General features: G+C 42.2%; 1 protein-coding gene across 1 annotated transcript in view; it reads right to left on the reverse strand.

The window, feature by feature from the left end:
• Positions 1 to 23329, reverse strand: part of LOC149435258 (F-BAR domain only protein 2-like) — a gene marked incomplete at its 3' end in the record, with an annotated part of 70282 nt that overhangs the window by 24325 nt on the left and 22628 nt on the right. The window contains exon 2 of the mRNA XM_089662854.1: positions 5253 to 5344. Coding sequence (XP_089518980.1) covers positions 5253 to 5344 — 92 coding nt within the window. The remainder of the gene's footprint in view (positions 1 to 5252; positions 5345 to 23329) is intronic.

Consider the following 23329-nt stretch of genomic DNA (forward strand, 5'->3'; position numbering starts at 1 on the left):
CTGAAGGTACTCAGGGCCAGGTGCTGGTCAAGGCCAAGCTGAAGAAAGACCAAAACACAAGGGAAAGCATTCCATGAGACTTACCTCCCTGTCCTTGCAACAGGCCAAGTAAACATTCCATGTACTATGGTAAATCTTGCGGCATCAGAAATATTTCTATCCTTTAGGACTTGGGTTTCAAAAGCCATGCCATTAAAGCCTGCAATAGCAGGCTGAAGCAGGGAGGAATAAGGAGCCTTAGGACAGGACTAGAGTCTGTTTGAAAGAAATCAATGCTTGTCCTCCAGTAGTCCAAGTATGTTTGTGTACCACAATCTTCTGGGCCAATCTGGGAATCATCAGAACCCTCCTCTATCTTGCGCAGCAGTCAGGGGCAGATATTCATCGTAGGGATGGCATAAACCAGCTTGTATTGAGACCAAGGAATCACTCAATGCAACCACTGCAAAGGCTAGAGGATCCCTTGTTTAGTTTGTTGTTGAACTTATGGTCCAGAATGCCCACATCCAGTATTCCCCACCTTTGACAGGGATTTTGAAAGAGCTGGGTACAGAGACCATTTCCCCAAATCTAGGGGTTGGCAACTTAGGTATGAAGGTCCAGTGTTGTAGAGACAATCTGATGGCTCACAAATGCAGGATGTTGACAGAAAGTTTCAACTCCTGTTGGGACCAGGTTCCCCTGGACAGTAATGGAGTTGTAAACGCTACCTCTACCTGAAAGGCTGGCATCCTTTGTCAGCATTTTCCAGGACATGTGAAGGAAACACTTTCCCAACTCGAGGGCTGGATTGGAGATCCCTCAAATCAGGGAGAACTTTGAGTAGAAATGGACATAGGCATTGGGCAATCCAAGGACTGGATTTGCTTGTCCCGCATCATGAGTATGTTGAATTGAAAAGATCTGGAGATAAACTGGACCAAAAAAAAAACAAAAAAAAAAAAAAACTTATCAAGCCCAGAACCTTCATTCAGTTTCCAATTGGGGATGGGGGGGGCTGCTTTGACCCTGCTTGGCACTTTTGTTTTGGGAGAAGGAAAATTCTGGACGTTGGTAGCCAAGAGTGTGGCTGAGGAATAATTCAGTAGAAGGTCCTCCGGGTAACCTGTGACATGAATGCCCTGAGTTCATAAAAAAAAAGCCAGAACTGGGGGAAGCACATTTGTGAACACTCAGGGTGAAGAAGAAGAAGCCCAAATGGTAGTGCTAAAATTGATTTTCCACAGCAAAATACAAAAAACATTGATGTGATAGGAAAACAGCTATGTGTAGACATCTTATATATCTACCGGTGTCATAATTTCCCATTGTTTTAGAGAAGCAATGACAGATATTGATGACTCCATTCAGAATTTTGGCATATGTAGAAATTTGTTTAGCGACTTTAAATCTAGTATAGGGCTGAAGCCCCCATTTGGTTTTGGGATTGTGAATAGGTGTGAACAGAAGCCCTGAAACAGTTCTTCTAAAAGAAATGGTACAACCATTCTCCTTGTGCCTTAGGTAAAACAGTCATTAAATCTGCTTTCTTTTGGTCTGAAGTTGACAAATTGGAAGGCAAAAAACCAGAAGCAGGCAGAAATAGAACTCTACTTTACACCTCTTTGAAATGGCTGAATAGATCCAGAGGTCTAGCATGTATCGGATCCAAACTGGCAAAATGTGAACAAATGTTCCCTACTCTTAGGAGCGGAAGCACCCCTCCATTGCTAGGAAGGCTTCTGGGCAGGCTTGGTAAACTTGGGAATGCAAGGCTTGTTGCAAAAGAAGGTGTTAAGCCTTGGTTTGGAGGTAGACACCTGGAAAAAGTGAAAATAACGCTTAGTTAAAAAATAAGTAGTAGCTGTATGAGTAGGAGACCAAAGTCTGGCACACTGAATTCTGACAGCGAGGGCTCCTCTGCTGTCAGAATCCACTAATTAGCACTGCAGCCTATTGGCTGAAACACTGATCGATTGAACATTTTCCAACAAGCCATAGATTGATTGAAATGATCGATCCCTGCTGAGCCGGCCAAATTTCGATCCATCTATGGCCAGCTTTAGGCTTTTCAGCACCTTTCCTTCAGTGACTTCTTTTATGAATTTATCAAAGAATTCCCCAAACAGGCTATCACAATCTAAAAGGCATGCATGGAAGATCCTTCTTACAAGCAGTTTTAGCAGACCAAGCTTTTAGCAACACAATCTTTTGCATAGTCACAAAGATAAGGGACATTCAAAAGACTTCATTAATCACATTCTTGAGAACGTTAACATGAAATAACAATGCTGGTGGCATCAGCAGTAATTATTCTAATACAGCAGGGTTCTCAAAGACAGATTCATGTTCTCTATTGGTCTTTTACAGTAAGCAATAGTCTGGCAAATGGACACAGCAGCAATGAATGGCTGCAGGTCAGGACTTTCAAGGGCAAAGAAGGCCTTTAAGAGAGCTTTCAGATGCCTATCAACAGAATTCCTTAAAAGAGGGAACATCCTCAATAGGAACTGTAAAGATCAGTACACGCTGCAAACGGCTGATTTTTGGACAGTGTGTACTCAGCTTAAGGTGTATATTGAGGAATTATATGGCAGGATTCACTAGGAACCAGTCCATTTCTTTTTAAAATGCTTTTCCACAGGATAAATCTCAGCAAAAAGCATTGGACCAATCCTTACAAGGTGCACAATCAATCTGTGCATGTATTGGAAAAGTCTTTCTGGACAGTTTTTGGTGCCATAGGGGCACGTGAAAAGTCTGGTGCTGTATGCAAAGACTAGTGTGCACCACATCAAATAGCCTTCCACAGTAGAGAACATTTAGCTTGAAGTCATAGCTTGTACTTCACACAAAATCAGTTACTTCAATACTTTCATCCATAATATCCTCAAGGAAAGGAAGTTCCGCTTCTGAATCCTGAAATGAATCAGGGGGAATAGAGGACATATAGCATTTCTGGCCTCTGGAAACCTAAGGTTCTAGATGTGCAGAAGTTTTCCAAATAATTCAGATATAGTGGCAGAGAAAACTGCGTTTGTCAGACAGGCCACATGTTGTGTGCTTGAAAGAGAGCCAGAGTCAGATAATGGGAGAGGTGTTACTGCTCTGGGACAATAGAATAGCCATCACCCTGAACGGCACTTAGTTTCCTGTAGGTCATCTGCAGAATGCATCCTATTTGGCCCTTTTATCCTAGCTTTCTTGAACCCATGGTCTGTCATTGCTAACTGAGGGAATCCCCAGCAGGGTACTCACAGTTTTGGAGTACAAAATGGATGGAGTTATGCATGTCCAGATATAGGAGCCACTATAACCCAGGTGCTGATTTGCTTGAAAGTAGCAGCAGGAATGCAGCAATGTGCTGTGCGTTCTCAGAGGAAAAGACAGGCAGGAAGGCATAATCTGGAGAGCATAACCCAGTTACCTGTTCTATCTGAGGCAAAGTGTGGAAAGAAGTAGAAATAAATGGCAAGTTTAAATTGCTTGCACCAAGAAACAAAATAGCAGGGGTTACTACAATAAAGTGAATATTCTCCAAATCCTCTGCCTAAAGAACCACATAATGTGCTACGCACTGCAGACAGTAAAACCCAGAAATGAATGTAAATACACAGGGAAATCCTATCTCACCATAACCACAACACTGCAGCTATTAAAGATCCAGGCTTCATCAGTCACAGTGAGCATACCCTTCAGCAATTTATTCAGGATCAGGGAGCAATAGAAAAGGACCACAGCCCTGGATCTTTATAGAACCTTGTGGCTATCTACAAAATGGTTTATGTACCAAGGTGAGCGTTGAATGCAGGATCCAGCACCAGAAGCAATCTTTACAGGCTGGTCCCACACAGTGGAGTTCCGAGGAGATCCCCAAGGGACACAGAGAGGGTAACTGATCCAGAAACTGCTAGGTAGCCAAGGGCAGTAAGCAGTTGGATCTTTATAGAAGCTAGAGAGAAAAAAAAATTGAATGGTTAGACCTTTTGTTCTCTGAAAAATTATTTCTTTTTCTATCACTGTAGGATGTCAGCAAAAAAAAAATAAAGTTTCACAAAGTGGGCAGTTATATATGATGCGTTCTGGGGGCAGCTCTAGCAAATTATGTGCCTGAAGGTATTTGTATTTATCCCACAGTCTAGGAAAAGTCCTGTGTTCTGTACGATTAAGAGAAACATTTTGGCTTTTGAAATACTTTAAAATTTCAGCTACTCAACATCAACCCTCCTGGCCTTACAAAATTCTGGTCCCCAAATTTTACTCTGCCCTATGCAGATTGTAGTAGTTGAGTCCACTGAAGTCTATGGGGATATCCAGATTTTCTAACAAGCTGCACAGTAACACTCAAATACTAAAAGCATGACAGCAGTTTAAGTGATGCAGCGGAACCAAAATTATTTACTACCTGATGTCTCTAAAGCCTCATATACACGATGAAAATATCGGAAGATGAGCGTCTATTTTTGGGGGGGGGGTTTGCATGCTAGTTGAAAGGGATCAGAATGTAGGGCGAGGAACATACATTTCCCTTCACTAGTCACATGTCGAAAGTGGAGAGGTTACTAAAGACAGAAAAGACAGAATACAACTTTGGAAGTAATTTAATGTATTAAATTGTAATGCATTTTTGTTTCAGAACATGTGCGGTCTTGGTCACGATTATTTATGGAAGAATACTGTACTGTTTAAATGAAAATCGTCCGTTCTGTTAACATATGAGAAACATTTTTGCGCTTGTCCCTTTGGGTAATTTCGCATGAACTGTAGTGACTGGATCTCAAAAGCTGTGTACTGACAATCAGATTATCAAATGATTGCTTTAAAAGTGGTATTTGTGGTCCAATTTTCTCATCGTGTGTACTATGTTTAAGGAAGCCATAAAGAAAAGTGTAATTTACACCTTACACCTAGGTGTCCCACCTGTACAAAAACGGTCTTGCGTTATCTATGAAAATCAGGTGGGCAACATTAATTGTGATAAATGGCATACCTGCTACAGCTTGCTTTTCAAGAACACCTGATCAAACCTGGCCAGTAATCCACTACATGGATGCATCAGTCATCAACTGATAGGCAGGTGTTCTGCTTATTACAGTCATTCAGAGGTGGGAGATGACAGGAATGGTAATGAAGGCAGCTGCAGACTGCTATGGCACAAACAGGCACTAAAAGGCTGCCTTGGATGCTTTAAATGCTGGCACAGCACAAACTGACTGAACACAGTATTTTAACACAAAATTACACAAATATGAAAAGAGAAGAGAAGACAGCACCTTTCCCGAATAAACTCCGAGAGCTCCTTTGTTGATATCTGGCCATGTTTCATGTTGTGATATAGCACATCGAAGCCATTATTCTTCTCCCCCTACAATAAAAAAAGAAGATGGAAAACTTTAATAAAACAACTGCACATAGGCAATCCTTCACAGTAACAGACGGAATGCATGGCATAAAAAGCAAATAGAATTATTAAAGCCACTATGTGACCGAAAATATTTAAAAATCACCTTGCGAAAGAAGGGAGGTAATACCTTTTCTACCACCTGAGCCTTCAATCTACTGTCTCTTTCAGAGCTATGCTACCTAAAGGATCTTCAGCATTTAAACCAACTCCAAGATTGTCATATGCCCGTTTCCCCCACTGCGCAATGTGGTTCCATTCACTACTTGCTGTTGTTTAGGTTTGTTCTCATATTACAGGTTTTTGGTAAATCTAAAGCAAAATTCTCAGGAAAATTGTATAGTGTATGGCCAGCCTAATGCAGGCCATAGATGGGGAGAAAACCGGACGATTTTTCTTTAAAAAAGCGAAAAATCAGTCGTTCAATCGGCCGACGTTACCAGGAACGGTAAAAAAAAAAAAAAAAAACGGCTGATTTTCATCCCGTCTATAGCCGGCAAAAAGTGTCTCTGCAGAGAGCTCCGCTATTTCTTTGACAGTTCTTTGACATTTATAGCGGCTGCAACAATGTATCTATTTGTATCCATTTCGGGTGCAGATGTTTTTATTCGGAAACAAATACATTGTTGCAGCCGCTATAAATGTCAAAGAACTGTCAAAGAAATAGAGGAGCTCTCTGCAGGGACACTTTTTGCCGGACTGGAATTCTTCTTCTTCTTCATCATCCTCTTCTTCTTCATCCTCTTCTTCTTCTTTTTGTCTTCCTCTTGCAGGTCACTGCTCATGCGCAGATTTTTTATTGGTAAAAAGATCGCCCGATTTGCCCATCACTGCCACGAAAATCGGCCAATCGGCCAATTTTTTTTCAAACTTTACCGATAAAAAAAATCTGCCAAAATACCGAAAAACGACCAATCTATTAACCCACTAACGATCCGAAAATCGGCCGATTTTATTTTCGGCCGAATAATCGGCCGATTTTTGACCCATCTATGGCCTGCATAAGTGTTTGTATCATGAATCAAGCCAAGGCGTTCATTCACATAAACAACAGGAGTAGAAACGTGTTAGTACACCCTGTGAATTTGGAGACCAAGGCCAGTCTACACTGCTCTGACTTTTTCAAATACATGTTAAAAATGCGCAATGTAGGCCTTCAGATTACTTAATACCCCAAAACATTGTATATCTGAAGCCACCCAGATGACTTTTACCAGAAAGCCAGAAGCCTGTTGAACAAAACTAAAACAAGCTGCCATTAACTTGCTTTAGCCCTTTTATTGCCATAACATGTGGGACATGTCACAAACAGTCAGATAGTTAACAGGTATATCCAACTACAGTGGGGTCTGGATACCTAAAAAGAATCTGTCACCAAACTATGCATTTCAACAATAATCTTCAAATAAGACCGTATGTGCATTTAGCATTGGTTCACACAGAAGCGACATGTGATTTACAAATCGCACCAGAAGTCACATCTAATTTATTTCTATGGCACTGTATTAATCAGTGCAATTTGTAATGTGATTTCAAAAACAGTTCCTGCGCTACTTTTTCTGATTTCATTGTAGCTTGCATTGACTTCAATTAAATGAAGTTGAAAGCTGCAGTGAAATATGAGGTGTAAATTGCACTGATATGCAGTTTTAAAATCGCACTACTTCAAGTGAATTGGTGTGAGTTCAAAGTTGCATTCAGTGTGCACCAGGGCTAAATGTATTTTAGACATGTTTTTTGACTGAAAAAGCTCATTTTGTAGACATTAAAAAACCCTGAGACTGCTGCCATTGCACCATCCGCTTACATGTCATTAGCCCCAGCAGACACAGAACTATCACTACTGACACAGTAAAGCAGGGGTCTTCAAACTTTCTACAGAAAGGGCCAGTTTACTGTCGTTCAGACTTTAGGAGGGCCGGACTACCAGTGGGAGTAAAAAATGCCCAATGTTTATTGGGGGGGGGGGGGGGGAGAAATATTCGGTGTCAGTGGGAGGAATAGTGCTGCATTTTCGTTGTCAGTGAAAGGAATTATGCCCCATCATTGGTGTCAGTGGTAGGAATTATGCGCAATTGTTAGTGTCAGGAATTATGTCCCGTGTTGATGTCAGTGGTAGAAATTATGCCCCATTGTTGGTGTCAGTGGCAGGACATATGCCCCATTGTTGGTGTCAGTGGCAGGACATATGCCCCATTGTTGGTGTCAGTGGCAGGACATATGCCCCATTGTTGGTGTCAGTGGCAGGACATATGCCCCATTGTTGGTGTCAGTGGCAGGACATATGCCCCATTGTTGGCGTCAGTGGCAGGACATATGCCCCATTGTTGGTGTCAGTGGCAGGACATATGCCCCATTGTTGGTGTCAGTGGCAGGACATATGCCCCATTGTTGGTGTCAGTGGCAGGACATATGCCCCATTGTTGGTGTCAGTGGCAGGACATATGCCCCATTGTTGGTGTCAGTGGCAGGACATATGCCCCATTGTTGGTGTCAGTGGCAGGACATATGCCCCATTGTTGGTGTCAGTGGCAGGACATATGCCCCATTGTTGGTGTCAGTGGCAGGACATATGCCCCATTGTTGGTGTCAGTGGCAGGACATATGCCCCAATGTTGGTGTCAGTGGCAAGAGAAATACTTCAAGGGCCAGGTAAAGGCAAGCAAAGGGCTACATCCAGCTGCAGGGCAGCAGTCTGGAGACCACTGCTCTATAGTATTCCCCCTTTGCTCCTCCCCCAGCAGCTACTTAAATGTTTATGTAGGGGGATGAAGGAATAGACAAAGGAGTCCTCCCAGAAGAAAAGGAGGGACGTGGCATTCAAGAAGGAAGGGTGCCTTCCAGAAAGGTAAAACTCTTATAGTAAGCAATACTGGATTTTTCTGTGGTATATACTGCAATTTTTTTAGGTTAGTGACAAGGTTTCTTTTAGAGCAGAGATCTCAGCACCATAATCTGAGATATATTGCAGAGCTATTTTCACACCCACAACTGCTTTACTCACCAAGAAAACTGATCATGAGGTCAAAATTTTAAACAGGGCCACACAGTAGTGTTAAATTTAAGACATTGGCATATGTTAAACCAAGGGGGACATATTCAGTATACCAAGCAAGAGTCAAAATGTTAAAAGCACTAATTCATAGCAACCAATCAGAATTCATTTGCTGCCCTCAGACCAGGCAAGTGAGATTCTGAGTGGCTGCTATGATTAGTGCACTTTACACAAAGCACTTTGCACTTGTACAAGTTTCTCTTTTGTAGGGAGGGTTGCAATGGAGTGCTAAGCTCCAGCCTTACCTTCAGTCTATATATAAAATTTAAGCAGAACCATGTGAACACTGGACACTTTAACCCCCTTCCTGCCAATGTCAGTTTACAGCACTGTCACACTGTTTTTTTTTTAGACAAATAAAGCTTTCCTTTGGTGGTATTTAATCACCACTGGGCTTTTATTTATTGATGGTATGGCATGATGGATAAGTATCTGCCTGTATTTCACAGCATTGGGGACACCATTGATCCTGACCAAATCTCCAACTCCATTTGCAGAAATGCAGCCTCAAACTTCCAAGGAACCTCCACCATGCTTCACTGTTGTCTCCAGACACTCATTATTGTACAGCTCTCCAGCCCTTTGCAAACAAACTGCCTTTTGCTACAGCCAAATATTTAAAATTTTGATTCATCAGTCCAAAGCACCTGCTGCCATTTTCCTGCCCCCCAGTTCCTATGTTTTCATGCATAGGTGAATCACTTAGCCTTGTTTCCATGTCCTAACACACATCATACTTAGAATTACACCCAAAAACACATTGTGTTACTCTTCCGAAGTATGGCGATACCACGTGTGATACTTTTTCACAGCCTTGCCACATAGAGGAGCCCAAAATCCAAAGAGCACCTTCAGGTGTTCCAGGGACATAAATTACACATCTAATTTTCTGACTTCCTATCACATTTTTAGAGACCCTGGAGCACCAGGATGGTGGAAGCACCCACAAAATGACTACATTTTGGAAAGCAAGCACCCCAAGTCATGGTGAGTCTTTTGAAGACTTGGGGAATGAGTAAAGGAAATTAAAATTATTTTTTACACAAAGTTGTCAGTTTAATAAGATATTTCTCACACAAAGCATGGGCATACTTAGCGTTCCAACTGAAAACACATACTTCCTGAGCATGGTGATACCACGTGTGAGACTCTTTTTTGATTATATATCGGAGATTGTATTTTGTGTATCAAAACGGATGTACTATAGTGGTCCCTTCTATACACGTTGTCAGGGAATATGAGATAGTGTAGTGTAACCTATGGCAGTCCCAGTTCCTATAAGCCAAACAAGCCTAGCCTACTGGTACGTGGCTTTCCCCAGCAATGCCATGTTCACTGGCCAGGATGTACAGGAAGCTGAAGAAAGAAAAAACAAAAAAGTTCCTGTGGTTCCAGGAGTGCCGTTGTCTGCAGGGAATGACTGGGGTCTTACAGGAATGAAGTCAGTGGTATGTGCTGATGGTATGTTCAGGCGACAGGCAAAGACATGGTCGACAAACAGGCAAAGGATCAGTCCACACAGCAGGCAGAAATGCTGTCAAACAGGCCAGGGTTAGTACATGCAGTGATTAGGAACACTAGGATTTATTTACAAAAGCTGGAGAATAGAAAATCAGGTGCACTTCTGCATAGACATCAATCAGCTTCCAGGTTTTAGGCTGCATTCACACTTGAGTTTTGTAGCTTGAAGCTCCAAAAACACTCAAACTTAAAAAAATCAATTGTTCTCTATGGTGCCTGTTCATGCGAGCAGATGTGAACGGGCAGCATAGAAAACATTTATTTGATTTATTACGTACCTTCCTTACCCCAGACACCACTAAACTACTCGTACACTCCCTGATTATCTCACGCCTTGACTACTGCAACTCCCTTCTCACCGGCCCACCATAGTGCAGGCTCTCCCCGCTCCAGACCATCCTGAACTCAGCGGCCAGACTCATTCACCTCACAAACCGCTCCACCTCTGCCACCCCCCTCTGCCTATCCCTCCACTGGTTCCCGATTGCCCAACGCATCAAATTCAAACTACTAACCCTGACCTACAAAGCCGTTCACAACACTGCCCCTGACTACCTCACCAATCTGATTCCCAAGTACCACCCTACCCGTACCCTTCACTCCTCACAGGACCTCCTATCTAGCTCTCTGGTCTCCTCCTCCCATGCACGACTGCAAGACTTCTCCAGGTCCTCCCCCATCCTCTGGAACTCACTGCCCCAATCCGTCAGACTGTCACCTTCCCTCCTCACCTTCAGGCGCTCCCTGAAAACCCATCTCTTCAGGAAAGCCTACCCCTCCCTCACCTAACAGCCATTCTCCTTCATTCCTCCTACCACTCCATCCCCCACAGCAACAACAACAGTACATGAGGGGTTAGAGGGCCCTATTCTTTTGAGCTTACAATCTAGGAGGGAGGGGATAGTGGCACAGGAGGAAGTCTGTGCCACTATCCCCTCCCTCCTAGATTGTAAGCTCAAAAGAATAGGGCCCTCTAACCCCTCATGTACTGTTGTTGTTGCTGTTCTGTTTCTTGTATTGCCCCCCCCCCCCCTCTATTGTACAGCGCTGAGTAAACCCTTTGGCACTATATAAACGCGATATAATAATAATATTTCAATTTGAGCTTTTATGGAGCTTCAAGCTACAAAACACTCAAGTGTGAATGCAGCCTTACTAAAAAAAGCTTAGCTGAACAAGCTGAAGTTAGAAATTGAATGGTTAATGCACAGGTGCATTAGATTCTGAGTGAACCAGTTTTAGTAAATCTCCCACTTGCTGGCTACAGTGGTCTGGTGACAGTGAAACTTGTGTAGCAGTGATCAGGAACACTTTTGCTGGCTTACACGGATCTGGTGACACTGGAGACTGGTGTGCCAGCAATCAAGGACACTGCTGCTGACTTCAGCAATCTGGCAACACTGGGGCTGGTATGGCAGCAATCAGAGAAATTGTTGCTAGCTTACACTAGTGTGCTGACATTACAACTGGTATTGAAGTAATTATGACACTGTTGCCCAAGGGTCCTCAGAGCGGTGCTGGTGGAATGAAAGTGAAAGTATGCAGGGGATTCCGCCGTGAAAGTACGCAGGGGGATGTCAAATATTTCAAAACACCCCACGGGCCGCATGCGGCTTGCCGAGGACATTTATCCAGCCCGCCGGGTGTTTTGAAATATTTGGCATCCCCCTGCGTACTTTCACGGCGGCATCCCCTGCATACTTTTCACTTTCATTCCACCAGCACCGCTCTGACTAGCTCTGCCTCTCCCTCCCTCAGCTGCCCCTCGGCTCCACCCCCAGTGATAGTACTGGGTGTTGGGGATGTAGATCCGGCCGGCGCGGTGAGTAAATGATAGAGGGGTGGAGTCTGTGATCTCTGGAGGGGCTGCCTGCAGTTCTCCCGCACTGGGCAGTGACAGACAGCCGAGGAGAAGGACACTGATCAGACTGCATTGAAATCTGCCGTCCAGCTCCCTCGCCAATCACATGGTGCTGAAAGCCAAAAAATGTTTTGTTTCTCACACAGCACCACTTAAAATAAGGACTGGTAACAAAGTAATTTCAAAATTTCATGCTACAAGCCTATGTGATATGGGAGAATAAAGATAAATAAAGCATGTTCTCTTTAACCAAAGTCCATTGTGCAGCTGAATTAGAAGCGTGGATAAGCTTGTATTAAAGACAATTCAAGCAGCAAAGTAAACCTTTTTGGTCTTCTATTCAGTCTAATGCAACAGATTACATCAGTTTCTTTGTTTGAGAATCTCTCACAAATAAAAGTCTAAGAAAACAGAACATAAAATCTAAAGCTTTGTGTATTATCAACAGAAAACTAATGGAGATCCTCATAACAAGACAAACGGTTTTCTGTTTATCATTTTCATTCTGACAGTTAATCATTTTCTGTTTAGAATCTTCACTTAACATATATAAAAAAAAAGATGAGATCAGGTGTAAATGATCTTATTGAGGTTTGTTTTAAAGTGATTCTAAAGCAGCAATGGGCAAACTACGGCCCGGCGGACCTTTTAATCCGGCCCGCGGAGCTAGGCTCCTCTCACAGTCCGCCCTGAAGACCGGTGCAGCATGAAAATCTGTCTCCTATGAGGATCTGTCCCCCTCGACGTATCTGCGCATGTGCCGGAGATCGCCGATCAACTGCTAATGCCTGAAACTGGCACATGCGCAGATACGTCGAGGGGGACAGATCCTCATAGGAGACAGATTTTCATGCTACACCGGAACGGCGCGGGAACACGGCGAGAGGAACGCGCGGAGCAAAGGTAAGTGAATTGACACAGGGGGGACTTAATATGGGGGATGAATTAATATGGGGAATGAATTACTATATGGGGGATGAATTACTATGGGGGATGAATTACTATGGGGGATGAATTACTATATGGGGGATGAATTACTATATGGGGGATGAATTACTATATGGGGGATGAATTACTATATGGGGGATGAATTACTATAGGGGGGATGAATTACTATAGGGGGGATGAATTACTATGGGGGATGAATTACTATATGGGGGATGAATTACTATGCTTACTATGGGGGAATATTACTATACTTACTATGGATGACACATACACATCATTCATCTACTCTTGGTCCGGCCCCCGGGTCCAATATATGAACCCATTGCGGCCCTCAAGTCAAAAAGTTTGCCCACCCCTGTTCTAAAGTCTAAATTTTTGTTTTTTGCTACCTCAAAGTAGCTATAAACCCAAAAGGTATTTTACCCTAAAGTGGTTGTAAATGCTGAAGGTGTTTTTACCTTTATGCATTCAATGCATGTAGGTAAAAAACATTGTGTGCAGCACCCCATCCCCCCCAATCAATACCTGAGCCCCATCACGATCCAACGGTGACTCTCTGGGGACTCTCCCTGTTCATTGGCTGAGACAGCAGCGGAAGCCACTGGCTCCTGCTGCTGTCAATCACAGCCAGTGAGCCAATGAGAAGAGAGAGGGGGCAGAAATAAGGTAGTAAACTTTTCAATTGCCCGTTTCTCCCCCCTCCCCAAATACTTACTCAAGTCCTGTATCGATCCAGCTCTGTGCTCGTCTTCTCTTTTTTTCTCCCTGCTCTCTCCTTGTGGCTGAAAGCAGCAGGAACCATTGGCTGGGGATTGTGCGTGTGTGTGGGGGGTAAGCCCACACGAATACCACTATAGGAAGTGGCTTCTTATGGTGGCCCACACAGAAGAGGTGGATCCTACAGCGCAGGCGGGAGACCCCAGAAGAGGAGATTTGGGGCTACTCTGTGAATGCCATTGCACAGAGCAGGTAAGTATAACATTTTTTTTATTTTAGGGTAAAAAAAATTTAACTTTACAACCACTTTAATCTGGCCAAGTACTACTAGTTCACCATAAACTGGCCAAAATTTAAGCCACTTTGGCCAGCTCTATATTTTTCTTCCTACCAACTCCCTGGTACAGGAAATGAAGGGAAATTCCCTGATTGGATACAGACATAAAAAAATCTGAGAGGGGGTCTTAATCATTCCTTACACTATCCAAATTTAAAAAAATAAAGCATTAAAAACATTTTGGCTTTACATACACACAAAATAACTATGGTTAACTTGTTAAATGAAAACACGTGAACATAAATACAAAATGTGGAAAAATCACTGTAAATGCCTCAAAATCCCAAATTCTTCCTCATCACTCCTCTGGTATGCAGACAACTCTGGCAGAGTTCTCGGAGTAAAACTAATTAATGTCAGATTATGCAGCAGGAAGACTGCTTAAGCAAACAGAACATAATCCAGTTCTTTTATGTACTAAGGACCTGTGACCTTGCACAGTCAGTCCTATACAGCCAGCAGTTCTATGTCCAGGATACCCCCCTAAGGCTGTACCTAGTCAATACATTTGGTATGTTGTATCCTGATGCTGATACAGGCAATAATGCTTTATTATATTTTGCACGTTGTCGGAAACAAGGGAAATAGTGTTTTTCACTGCCCCAAGGTTAAAGGCCACCTAACATTTATAAATCTATGCAAGCTGTCATTATGGAGAACTGGAAAACAATGACAAACACTAGTAAATATTGTACTAGGAACTACAGTGTATTCATTTCCATCGTAAATTCAGCTGTTAGAAATCTAAAATTATGACAGCATGACCGATTCCTAATTTCCACCTACAGTGCGGAAAAAGAGGTCATTGTTTATCCAGAGAATTCACTGACAGCAAGACTCCATTACAGTGAGGACAGACAGAGTGGAGTTAATTTACAAAAGAAGTAGCAAACATTGACTTTGAACACGCAATCATATGCAAGGAACACAGGAAAAAAAACAGGAAGTTTTCTTTCATGTTTGGATGATAGAAGTACACACAGCTTCACCTCATTCACTAAGCTTAGTGATCATTCTCTACATCAGCAAATCAGCCCCAGAGAGTGTTTGTAGCACTTTAGTTTAAGTCCTCATGCACACTGGACGTTTTTACATCTGCCGTTTTTGGCTTTTGACGTTTTTTTCCTACAGCCAGTAAACTCCCCAGCATGTTATCCTACGTGTCCATGTACACAGACTAATCAGCGTTTTTTGGCAGGGGCAATTTTTGGCTGGAAAAACCCCCCCAGAACTAGTGGGTTTCTAGAGGAGTTTTTTAGGAGTTTTTTAGCTGTAAAAATGCTCTAACGCTGGAAAACGTGGTAAATAGCAGCAAACTGGCGTTTTCGGACTTTTTTTGAGCAAAAAAAAAAAATATATTAAAAAAAAACCCCTAAAAACAACTAACGTGAAAAAACGTGGCAAAATGCTAATACAAAAACACTGAAAAATGCACGTTTTTAACCTGACTTTACACAGCTCACGTTACCAGCGTTATTAAAATGCCCCTTGTGCATGGAGCCAAAGTGTCAAGCTCTAAAGGTTGGGCCTGATTCACTTCAGCTTCATCCCCTCTCCTCTACTTGGTGTAACCTAGAAAACTCTGAATACCTATCTGCAGTGTGGCCCTGTCTGGTTCTCCACAGCCTTTACACTAAAAAGTTCCAGCAGCATCTTACACCAATCACACATGCATGACACTTGCTCCATTAAAGGATAAGTTCACCTTTTAACAAAAAAATAATAAACGCACTTTTTTTGCAGGTAAAAAAAAATGTGCATTTACTGTTTTTTGTTTTAGAAGCCTGGAAAACATTGCACCAGCGATCAGCAGATGGCTGGTGCCATGCAAGTCTCCTGCAGACTGCCAGTGTGAGCTGTCTGCCCATACCTTGTATGAGCAGGCAGTTTTACAGACAAGAACAATCAAAGGACTACCATGGCGCTCAACAGAACCGTAGTAGTTCACTGAGAACTACAAGCCGATAGCCTCAAAGACTGTTGGTACTAGTAGTTCATTGATTCACAGGGATCTGTAAATCAACGACACTGCCATGTGAGGGAGCCCTGCTCTCTTGGAATTGTGGCAGCAAGGTGGGGAGAAGATAATCATCTCGCTTCCACAAAGGAAGGGGGGCGGGTCTGATGCTGAGCATGTTACACTCTAAAGATGGGTGTAACATGTTCAGAAAGGTGAACTCATCGTTTAAAATGGAACTTCACTCTCTCAATCAACATTGACTGTTTGTAATCTTTTTCCTGCTAGTAAATAGATAGAAAAGTATATCAGTCACTTGTTTTAAACTTTTTCTTCAGTTACATCCTGGCTTCCATGCTTAGGCAAATGATGTTATACATCCCAGGAGTCTTCAGGAGTGGTTTTCTCAGCTAAGCACACCCTCCTGCATGCCTGAGCTAAGAGCAGATGGATTCCAGGAAGTAAATGCTACATTAATTATTTGTCCTTACTCAAGAAGGCCACAGACAGAAATGCTAGGGAGTGTTTTTCAAAGTAATATCTCAGAAAAATGTGGTGCTTAGATGAACTGGAATTTAATTCCAATAGGGCTGTACTTTGGATGGGGCAACTATGAGTATGCAGAAGAGCTGCACGTGTGCAGTAGGTTATTTTTTGCATAGAAAGCGCAACAATGGTCAAATCCACACAGTGAGGCTGGGTTCACACTGATGCGGTGTGGAATTTGCAGCGTTTTCTGTGCGAATTCCGCACTGCATCAGAATCGCACCCCGTTCATGTAAACCGCTGCGGGTGTGCATGTTAAGTTAACAACACCCCGAAAGTGGTCCGCAACATCTGGTGCAATATGCAGAATCATATTGCATAGGTGTGAATACCCATGCGATCCGATTCTAGTGCGGACCAAAAAATGGGTCCTGCACCTTTCTGGTGTGGTGCGATTGAAGCCATAAAAAATGTATGGCTCCAATCGCAATGCACACAAATCGCATGTGATCTGCACAGGAATGCAGTGCGGTTCCTGTCCGAATCACATGCGATATACCGCACCGCAAATATGTGAACCCAGCCTCAGGGTTTTTTGAAAGGGGACCTGAATGTAAGTAGTTGGGTATGGGGTAACACTGTTGGAGGGTCTCCGTGCGTGTGTGTGTCTGGGGTGGGGCTTTGAAGGCTAAGTTTACCTTTTCTAAAATGTTACTGCTGCACCTTCCCCTGCTGACCCCCCCCCCCCCCAGGATCTTCTCCCTGCTGCCACAATTCAATAAAGACACGGCTATGTGGTGCTTTGCCCACATCACCCATTCACAGTATTCTGTGATTGGGAAACTACAACTACCAACATCCTTTGCAGCTGTCAGGTTGTAGTTCTTAATGAACTACCACGGTGCTGTTGAGCGCTGCAGAAATTCACTGAGGCTTCCTGTCGGTGTGCAACTGTCTGCTAATACGAGGTACAAGCAGGCCGCTTACACAGTCTGCAAGAGCCCTGCATAGCTCCCACGGTCTACTGATCACTCAACACAGGTGCAATGCTTTACAGGCTCCCAAAAGAAAAAAAGAAATCTAATTTTTTTTACCTAGGAAAAGATGTGCATTTATTATTTTTTTTAAAGGTGAACTTATCCTTTAAAGGAAAATTCTACAAAAAGTGAAGTTATCCGTTAACTGGCCAATAGTAAGTTGCAGCAAAGCAACACTCACTAGGCTTTCTTCTAGCTCTTGCTTGCATACCTGTCCAATGAAGTCAACTGAGGCTCTCACTTGAACCAGCAAAAGTGACGTAAACTACATAATGACAGTAATTCTCACTTAGGCTGTCATGACAACCATTTCAATTACAAATACATACATATATTCAGAATCTACAGAGTACAGAAGTGCTGAGGTAGCAGAAGATATAATGGCACAACCTGCTAAGCCTTCACCATACATTAGTACTGTTCTTGTGTATTAGAAGAAATCAGGCTGCACAGAAACAGCCAGGAATGGACTAGAACACAATATTTAAAGTGGATGTCTGCAGTACAAGCTTATATGCCAGAGCTCAAAATCAGAATACAAGTGTACAACACTGTGTGGGCCCAGCCAGGAAGATGCTGGAAGGCAACTGTGTGGCAATGACAAGGTCGTACAGCCAAAATATTGCTGCTTATAAGACTGGAAGCCGGGGATGAGGACCACAAAATAAGGTGTAGTCACACTACATGCAGCCCAGCTGTGTAAATAACACACAATGGGGTCAATTTACTGTATGAATTATATGCTTTACTGTGTGTTATTTTCATTATCTGTATAGAAACATAATCACATTGGCCAAATCAAAGAACTCTTTACATGGCATAGGTTACTACAGAGGTGTATGTAGAAATCACTCAAGCTTTCACTATGTAAAATATTCAGATCTTCTTGGGAAAAAAAGTGACGCACACACACACACACAATGTTAGGTTTCTGTGATGTAAAAAATGAGACAGATAAATCGTTTCAGAACGTTTTCCACCTTTAATGTAACCTATAAACTGTATAACCCAGTTGAACAACAAACTGAAATCTTTTAGGTGGAGGGAAGTAAAAATAAAAAAAAAACTAAATAATATGGTTGCATAAGTGTGCACACCCTTAAACTAATACTTTGTTGAAGCACCTTTTGATTTTATTCCAGCACTCAGTCTTTTTAGGTATGAGTCTACCAGCATGGCACATCTTGACTTGGCAATATTTGCCCACTCTTCCTTGCAAAACAACTCCAAATCTGTCACATTGTGAGAGCATCTCCTGTGCACAATCCTCTTCAGATCACCCCACAGATTTTTGATCGGATTCAGGTCTGGGCCATTCCAAAATCTTAATCTTCTGGTGAAGCCATTCCTTTGTCGATTTGGATGTATGCTTTGGGTCGTTGTCATGCTGAAAGATGAAGTTCCTCTTCATGTTCAGCTTTCTAGCAGAAGCATGAAGGTTTTGTGCCAATATTGACTGGTATTTGGAACTGTTCATAATTCCCTCTACCTTGACTAAGGCCCCAGTTCCAGCTGAAGAAAAACAACCCCAAAGCATGATGCTGCCACCACCATGGTTCACTGTGGGTATGGTGTTCTTTTGGTGATGTGCAGTGTTGTTTTTGTGCCAAACATATCTTTTGCAATTATGGACAAAAAGTTCAACCTTTCATCAGACCATAACATTTTCCCACATGCTTTTGGGAGACTTCAGATGTGTTTTTGCAAAATTGAGCCGGGCTTGGATGTTTTTCTTTGTAAGAAAAGGCTTCTGTCTTGCCACTCTACCACACAGCCCAGACATATGAAGAATACGGGAGATTGTTGTCACATGTACCACACAGCCAGTACTTTCCAGATATTCCTGCAGCTCCTTTAATGTTGCTGTAGGCCTCTTAGCAACCTCCCAGACCAGTTTTCTTCTCATCATTTCATCAATTTTGGAGGCATGTCCAGTTCTTGGTAATGTCACTGTTGTGCCATATTTCCTCCACTTGATACTGTCTTCACTGTATTCCATGGTATATCTATTGCCTTGGAAATTCTTTTGTACCCTTCTTCTGACTGATACCTTTTAACAATGAGATCCCTCTGATGCTTTTTCCGACTAGACTTTTGGAGTGCTTTACAATTACTTAATTTTTTGCAATCTCTTCCATCTTCACATACCTTCTGTCGTCGGCTCACTACGTTGGAGAAATACTGTTCCGATCAGGATTCCCTCCCTCAAAAGCTTATGTTATCTTGGTGACACGCTCCGAATATCAACATTTACCCTCTATTGGGAAATGCCAATCAGACCTATGTAGGACATTCTCTGCAGTTCAACAGACTAATATCATAAGATTCGCTCTGAAATCTTTGATCTGTACGAGAATTCAGAAAACCAACTTTAAAATTCTGACCAAGTGGTATCAGACTCTTACATTAACTTTTTCTTCTGATTGGTGCTGGAAATGTCAGGAGACACGAGGGACTATGCTTCACATCTTTTGGTCCTGCCCCAAATTGCATCATTACTGGGAAGTGGTTCAGAACATTGTCCAAAAAGTTTCTGGATTATAAGGTCCCTGAAGACCTGGCCTTCTTTCTCCTTCATGCCTCCGACATCCCTGCCAAAATTTATAAGAGGTTTATACTTCGTCATCTTCTTATGGAAGATATGGTTCTCTCGGTCAAGCATAGACAATAGGTGTACACCAAAGCCTCTATTAGCACTTTCTGGCTCCCCCCTTTCCCCCCAATGAGCCCATCTCCCACCCCCCTTTTTTCCCCCTCTTTCTTCATCTCTTTCCTTTCATCTTTATTTTTTTTCTTCCTATAAAATTCTAAAATTAAGGTGGTGTCCTATGGACCTTTCATATACACCATATTATTGTGGGTTACATGTTATTTCTGTTATTTTATTAAGCAGGATTTATATCTGGCCTGTTTTTGACTTGTTTCATTGTCAATGATCTGTCTCATCTTTATAGGCGTTGGTCCTAATGCTGTTGTGTTACATTGCAACCTTTTCTGTCATTGCTTTATGGCGATGTCAACAGGTGTATTGTATCTGTATTGTCTTCTTCCAATGTTGGAGACTCCCTTCTTTATAAATATTTTGTAAATATGGCAACAACTAAACAAATTAAATGACTCATGTTCAAAAGTCTGCATATCCTTAGTTATTAATACTGTGTATTGCCCCTTTCAGCATCAATGACAGTGTGCAGTCTTTTGTAATAGTTGTCTATGAAGCCCCGAATTCTTGCAGGTGGCATAGCTTCCCATTCATCTTGGCAAAATACCTCCAGGTCATCCAAAGTCTTTGATCATCTTGCATGAACAGCACGTTTGATATCTCCCCTGAGTGGCTCGCTGATATTAAGGTCAAGAGACCAATAGCCACTCGAGAACACTTCACCTTTTTCTTTTTTTTGCTGTAACCACTGGAGGGCCAACTTGGCCTTGTGCTTAGGGTCATTGTCATGCTGCAGCTTTATGCAGAAGAATGCAAATTGTCTTTCAGTATTTTCTAATACCATGCTGCAATTATCTTGCCATCAATTTTCACAAGGTTCCCTGTGAAAGCCCACACACCTCCCAAAACATCAGAGAGCAACCACCATGCTTCACAGTAGGGATAGTATTCTTGTCACTATAGCCCTTGATACTCGTACTCATGAAAATGATCCCGATACCTAAAACAAATACTTTGCAGTGTGATTTGTTTAAATTCAAAATGTATGGATGCAAATTGCACTACAAAAAATAGTATGTGATTTGAATAGGAATGCGGTGTGACTCCTATCCAAACCACATGTGGTTTCCCCGCTGCTTATGTCCTTGGCTTGTCATAGCCTGAGTTCACACTGGAGCCGTGCAGGAAGCCTTCCTGCACCGGATCCTATGTGGTCACAGAAGGAAAAACCACTGCACAGGATCTAAAATCTCTGCAGCTTTCTATCCTCTCCGTGCAAGGATGGCAGTAAGGGCTAGACGGCTTTTGATTGGTCAGCACTGTCATTTCAAATCCATTGATCTGTGAAGCCGCTTGCTCTCCTCACTTGCAGGAATAACAGTACGGGCTAGACCGCTTCTGATTGGTCAGCACCGTGCAAACTGCACCACAAAGCATCAATGCTCGGTATCGGCAAGTACTTGACCAAAAGTATTGGTACTCGACGATCAAAAAAGGGTATCAGTGCATCCATAATTGTGACCATAAAGCTCTATTTTGGTCTTGTCACTTCATATTACAGTGCATCAGAAGCTTTGAGGTGGGTCAAGGTGTTGTCGGACATATTATAACCAGGCTTTTTTTATGGCATTGGCACAGTAATGGCTTCTTTCTAGCAATTCCACCATGCAGCTCATTTTTGTTCAAGTATAGTCGTATTGTGCGCTTTGAAACAATCACAAGGTATTTTTCCAGAGCAGCATGTATTTCTCCTGAGGTTGCCTGTGGGGTTTTTCTTTGTATCCCAAACAATTCTTCTAGCAGTTCTGACTGCAATCTTTCTTGGTCTACCGGACCTTGGTTTGGTATCAAGGGATACCTGAATTTTCCACTTCTTAATAAGTGATTGAACAGTACTGACTGGCATATTCAATACATCTGATTTTTTAAAATCCTTTTCCATCTTTATAAATTTTCATTAACTTGTTACGCAGGTATTTTGCAGTGGGGGCAAATGAAGGAGCAGCAGGAGAGTACTGTATTGCTAAGCAGAAGGTGGTCAAAAGGGGGTGGTGCTCAAGAGGAAGGAGCAGCAGGCAAGCACTGTATTGTTGAATAGAAAATGGTCAATACTTTGTTACGCAGGTCTTTTCCAAGTTCTTTTCTGCTCCCCATGGCTCAGTATTTAGCCTGCTCAGTGCATCCACGTAAGGGGTAACAAACTCATTGACTATTTATACACAGACACTAATTGCAATTGAAAAAGCCACAGATGTGGGAAATTAACATTTTATTGCCATTTTAACCTGTGTCTGTCCAAAGGTCAAACATTCCAGGGTATGCAAACTTTTGATTAGGGCAATGTAGGTGATCACTATACTTAAATAAAATTTTAGTTTCAATTCCAAAATTTCACGATTTCTGTCAGGGTATGCAAACTTTTGAGCATAACTGTATATTTGAAAATTGATCAGTTCTGATGTACTGATCGCCCATCTCATTTCTATGGGCCCTAAATTACCAGGACAGTACAAATGCCACCAAAAAACAACCCCTTTTTGGAAAGTAGCCATTCCGTGGTATTTAGTAGCAAGTTTTTTGAAGTTGCAATTTTTGTCACTTCTTTTGGAAAATAAAGAAATTAAAAAAATAAATAAAATCACACATACTGTCACCAGTGCAGTACAGAGTCATAATATGACTGGTGTGGCTGTGATCAGATATACTGATTGGGAACAGCTTTTTTTTTTTTTTTTTTTTTAAATGTAAATTTTTTTTATTCCATTTTTAAAAAAAAAAACTTTTTCTTCTTTTCCTTTTTTTTTTTTTTTTTTTTACATCCTGTCAGAGTAGCTCAGTGTCACCATGGGGAAACGGGGGGGGGGGGGGGGATTCAGGATACAGATCACTGTATAAGCAATAGTTTTAGCTGTCATGAATGTGTTAACCATTCATGAGCAGCTTTCTTTTGGTTGTCATTTGTGATGGGTTACAGAATGACAAGAGGAGAAACTATGTATGTAGCCAGCTACGACAAATATGGTATTACCACAGTAAACAAGAGTAACACTATGGACTAACCTCAGCCGTTTTTTTTCCCCTCCTTATTTTAGTCCTGTCAGAAGGGGGGAAAAGTGGCATGGCTGCTGACAGACAGCACTGGATCGAGATCAGGCTCAGGTAAGTATTTAGGGGGGGAATCAAGGGTGAGCTGACATGGAAAGGTTTTTTACCCTAATATGGAGAATGCATTAAGGTAAAGAAAAAAAACGTTTACCTTTACAACCACTTTAAACAAAAAATAGCAGATTTAAATGGACCACTTGGTGTTTTATTTTGCTGCCATTCTTCTATATTTCTATGTTTAATTACTTTTTGTTCGAGTATAG

Source organism: Staurois parvus, unplaced genomic scaffold, assembly GCF_062004578.1.
Source record: "Staurois parvus isolate SC_StPar_1 unplaced genomic scaffold, SC_StPar_1.0 ptg001567l, whole genome shotgun sequence".
NCBI classification, from domain to species: Eukaryota; Metazoa; Chordata; class Amphibia; order Anura; family Ranidae; genus Staurois; species Staurois parvus.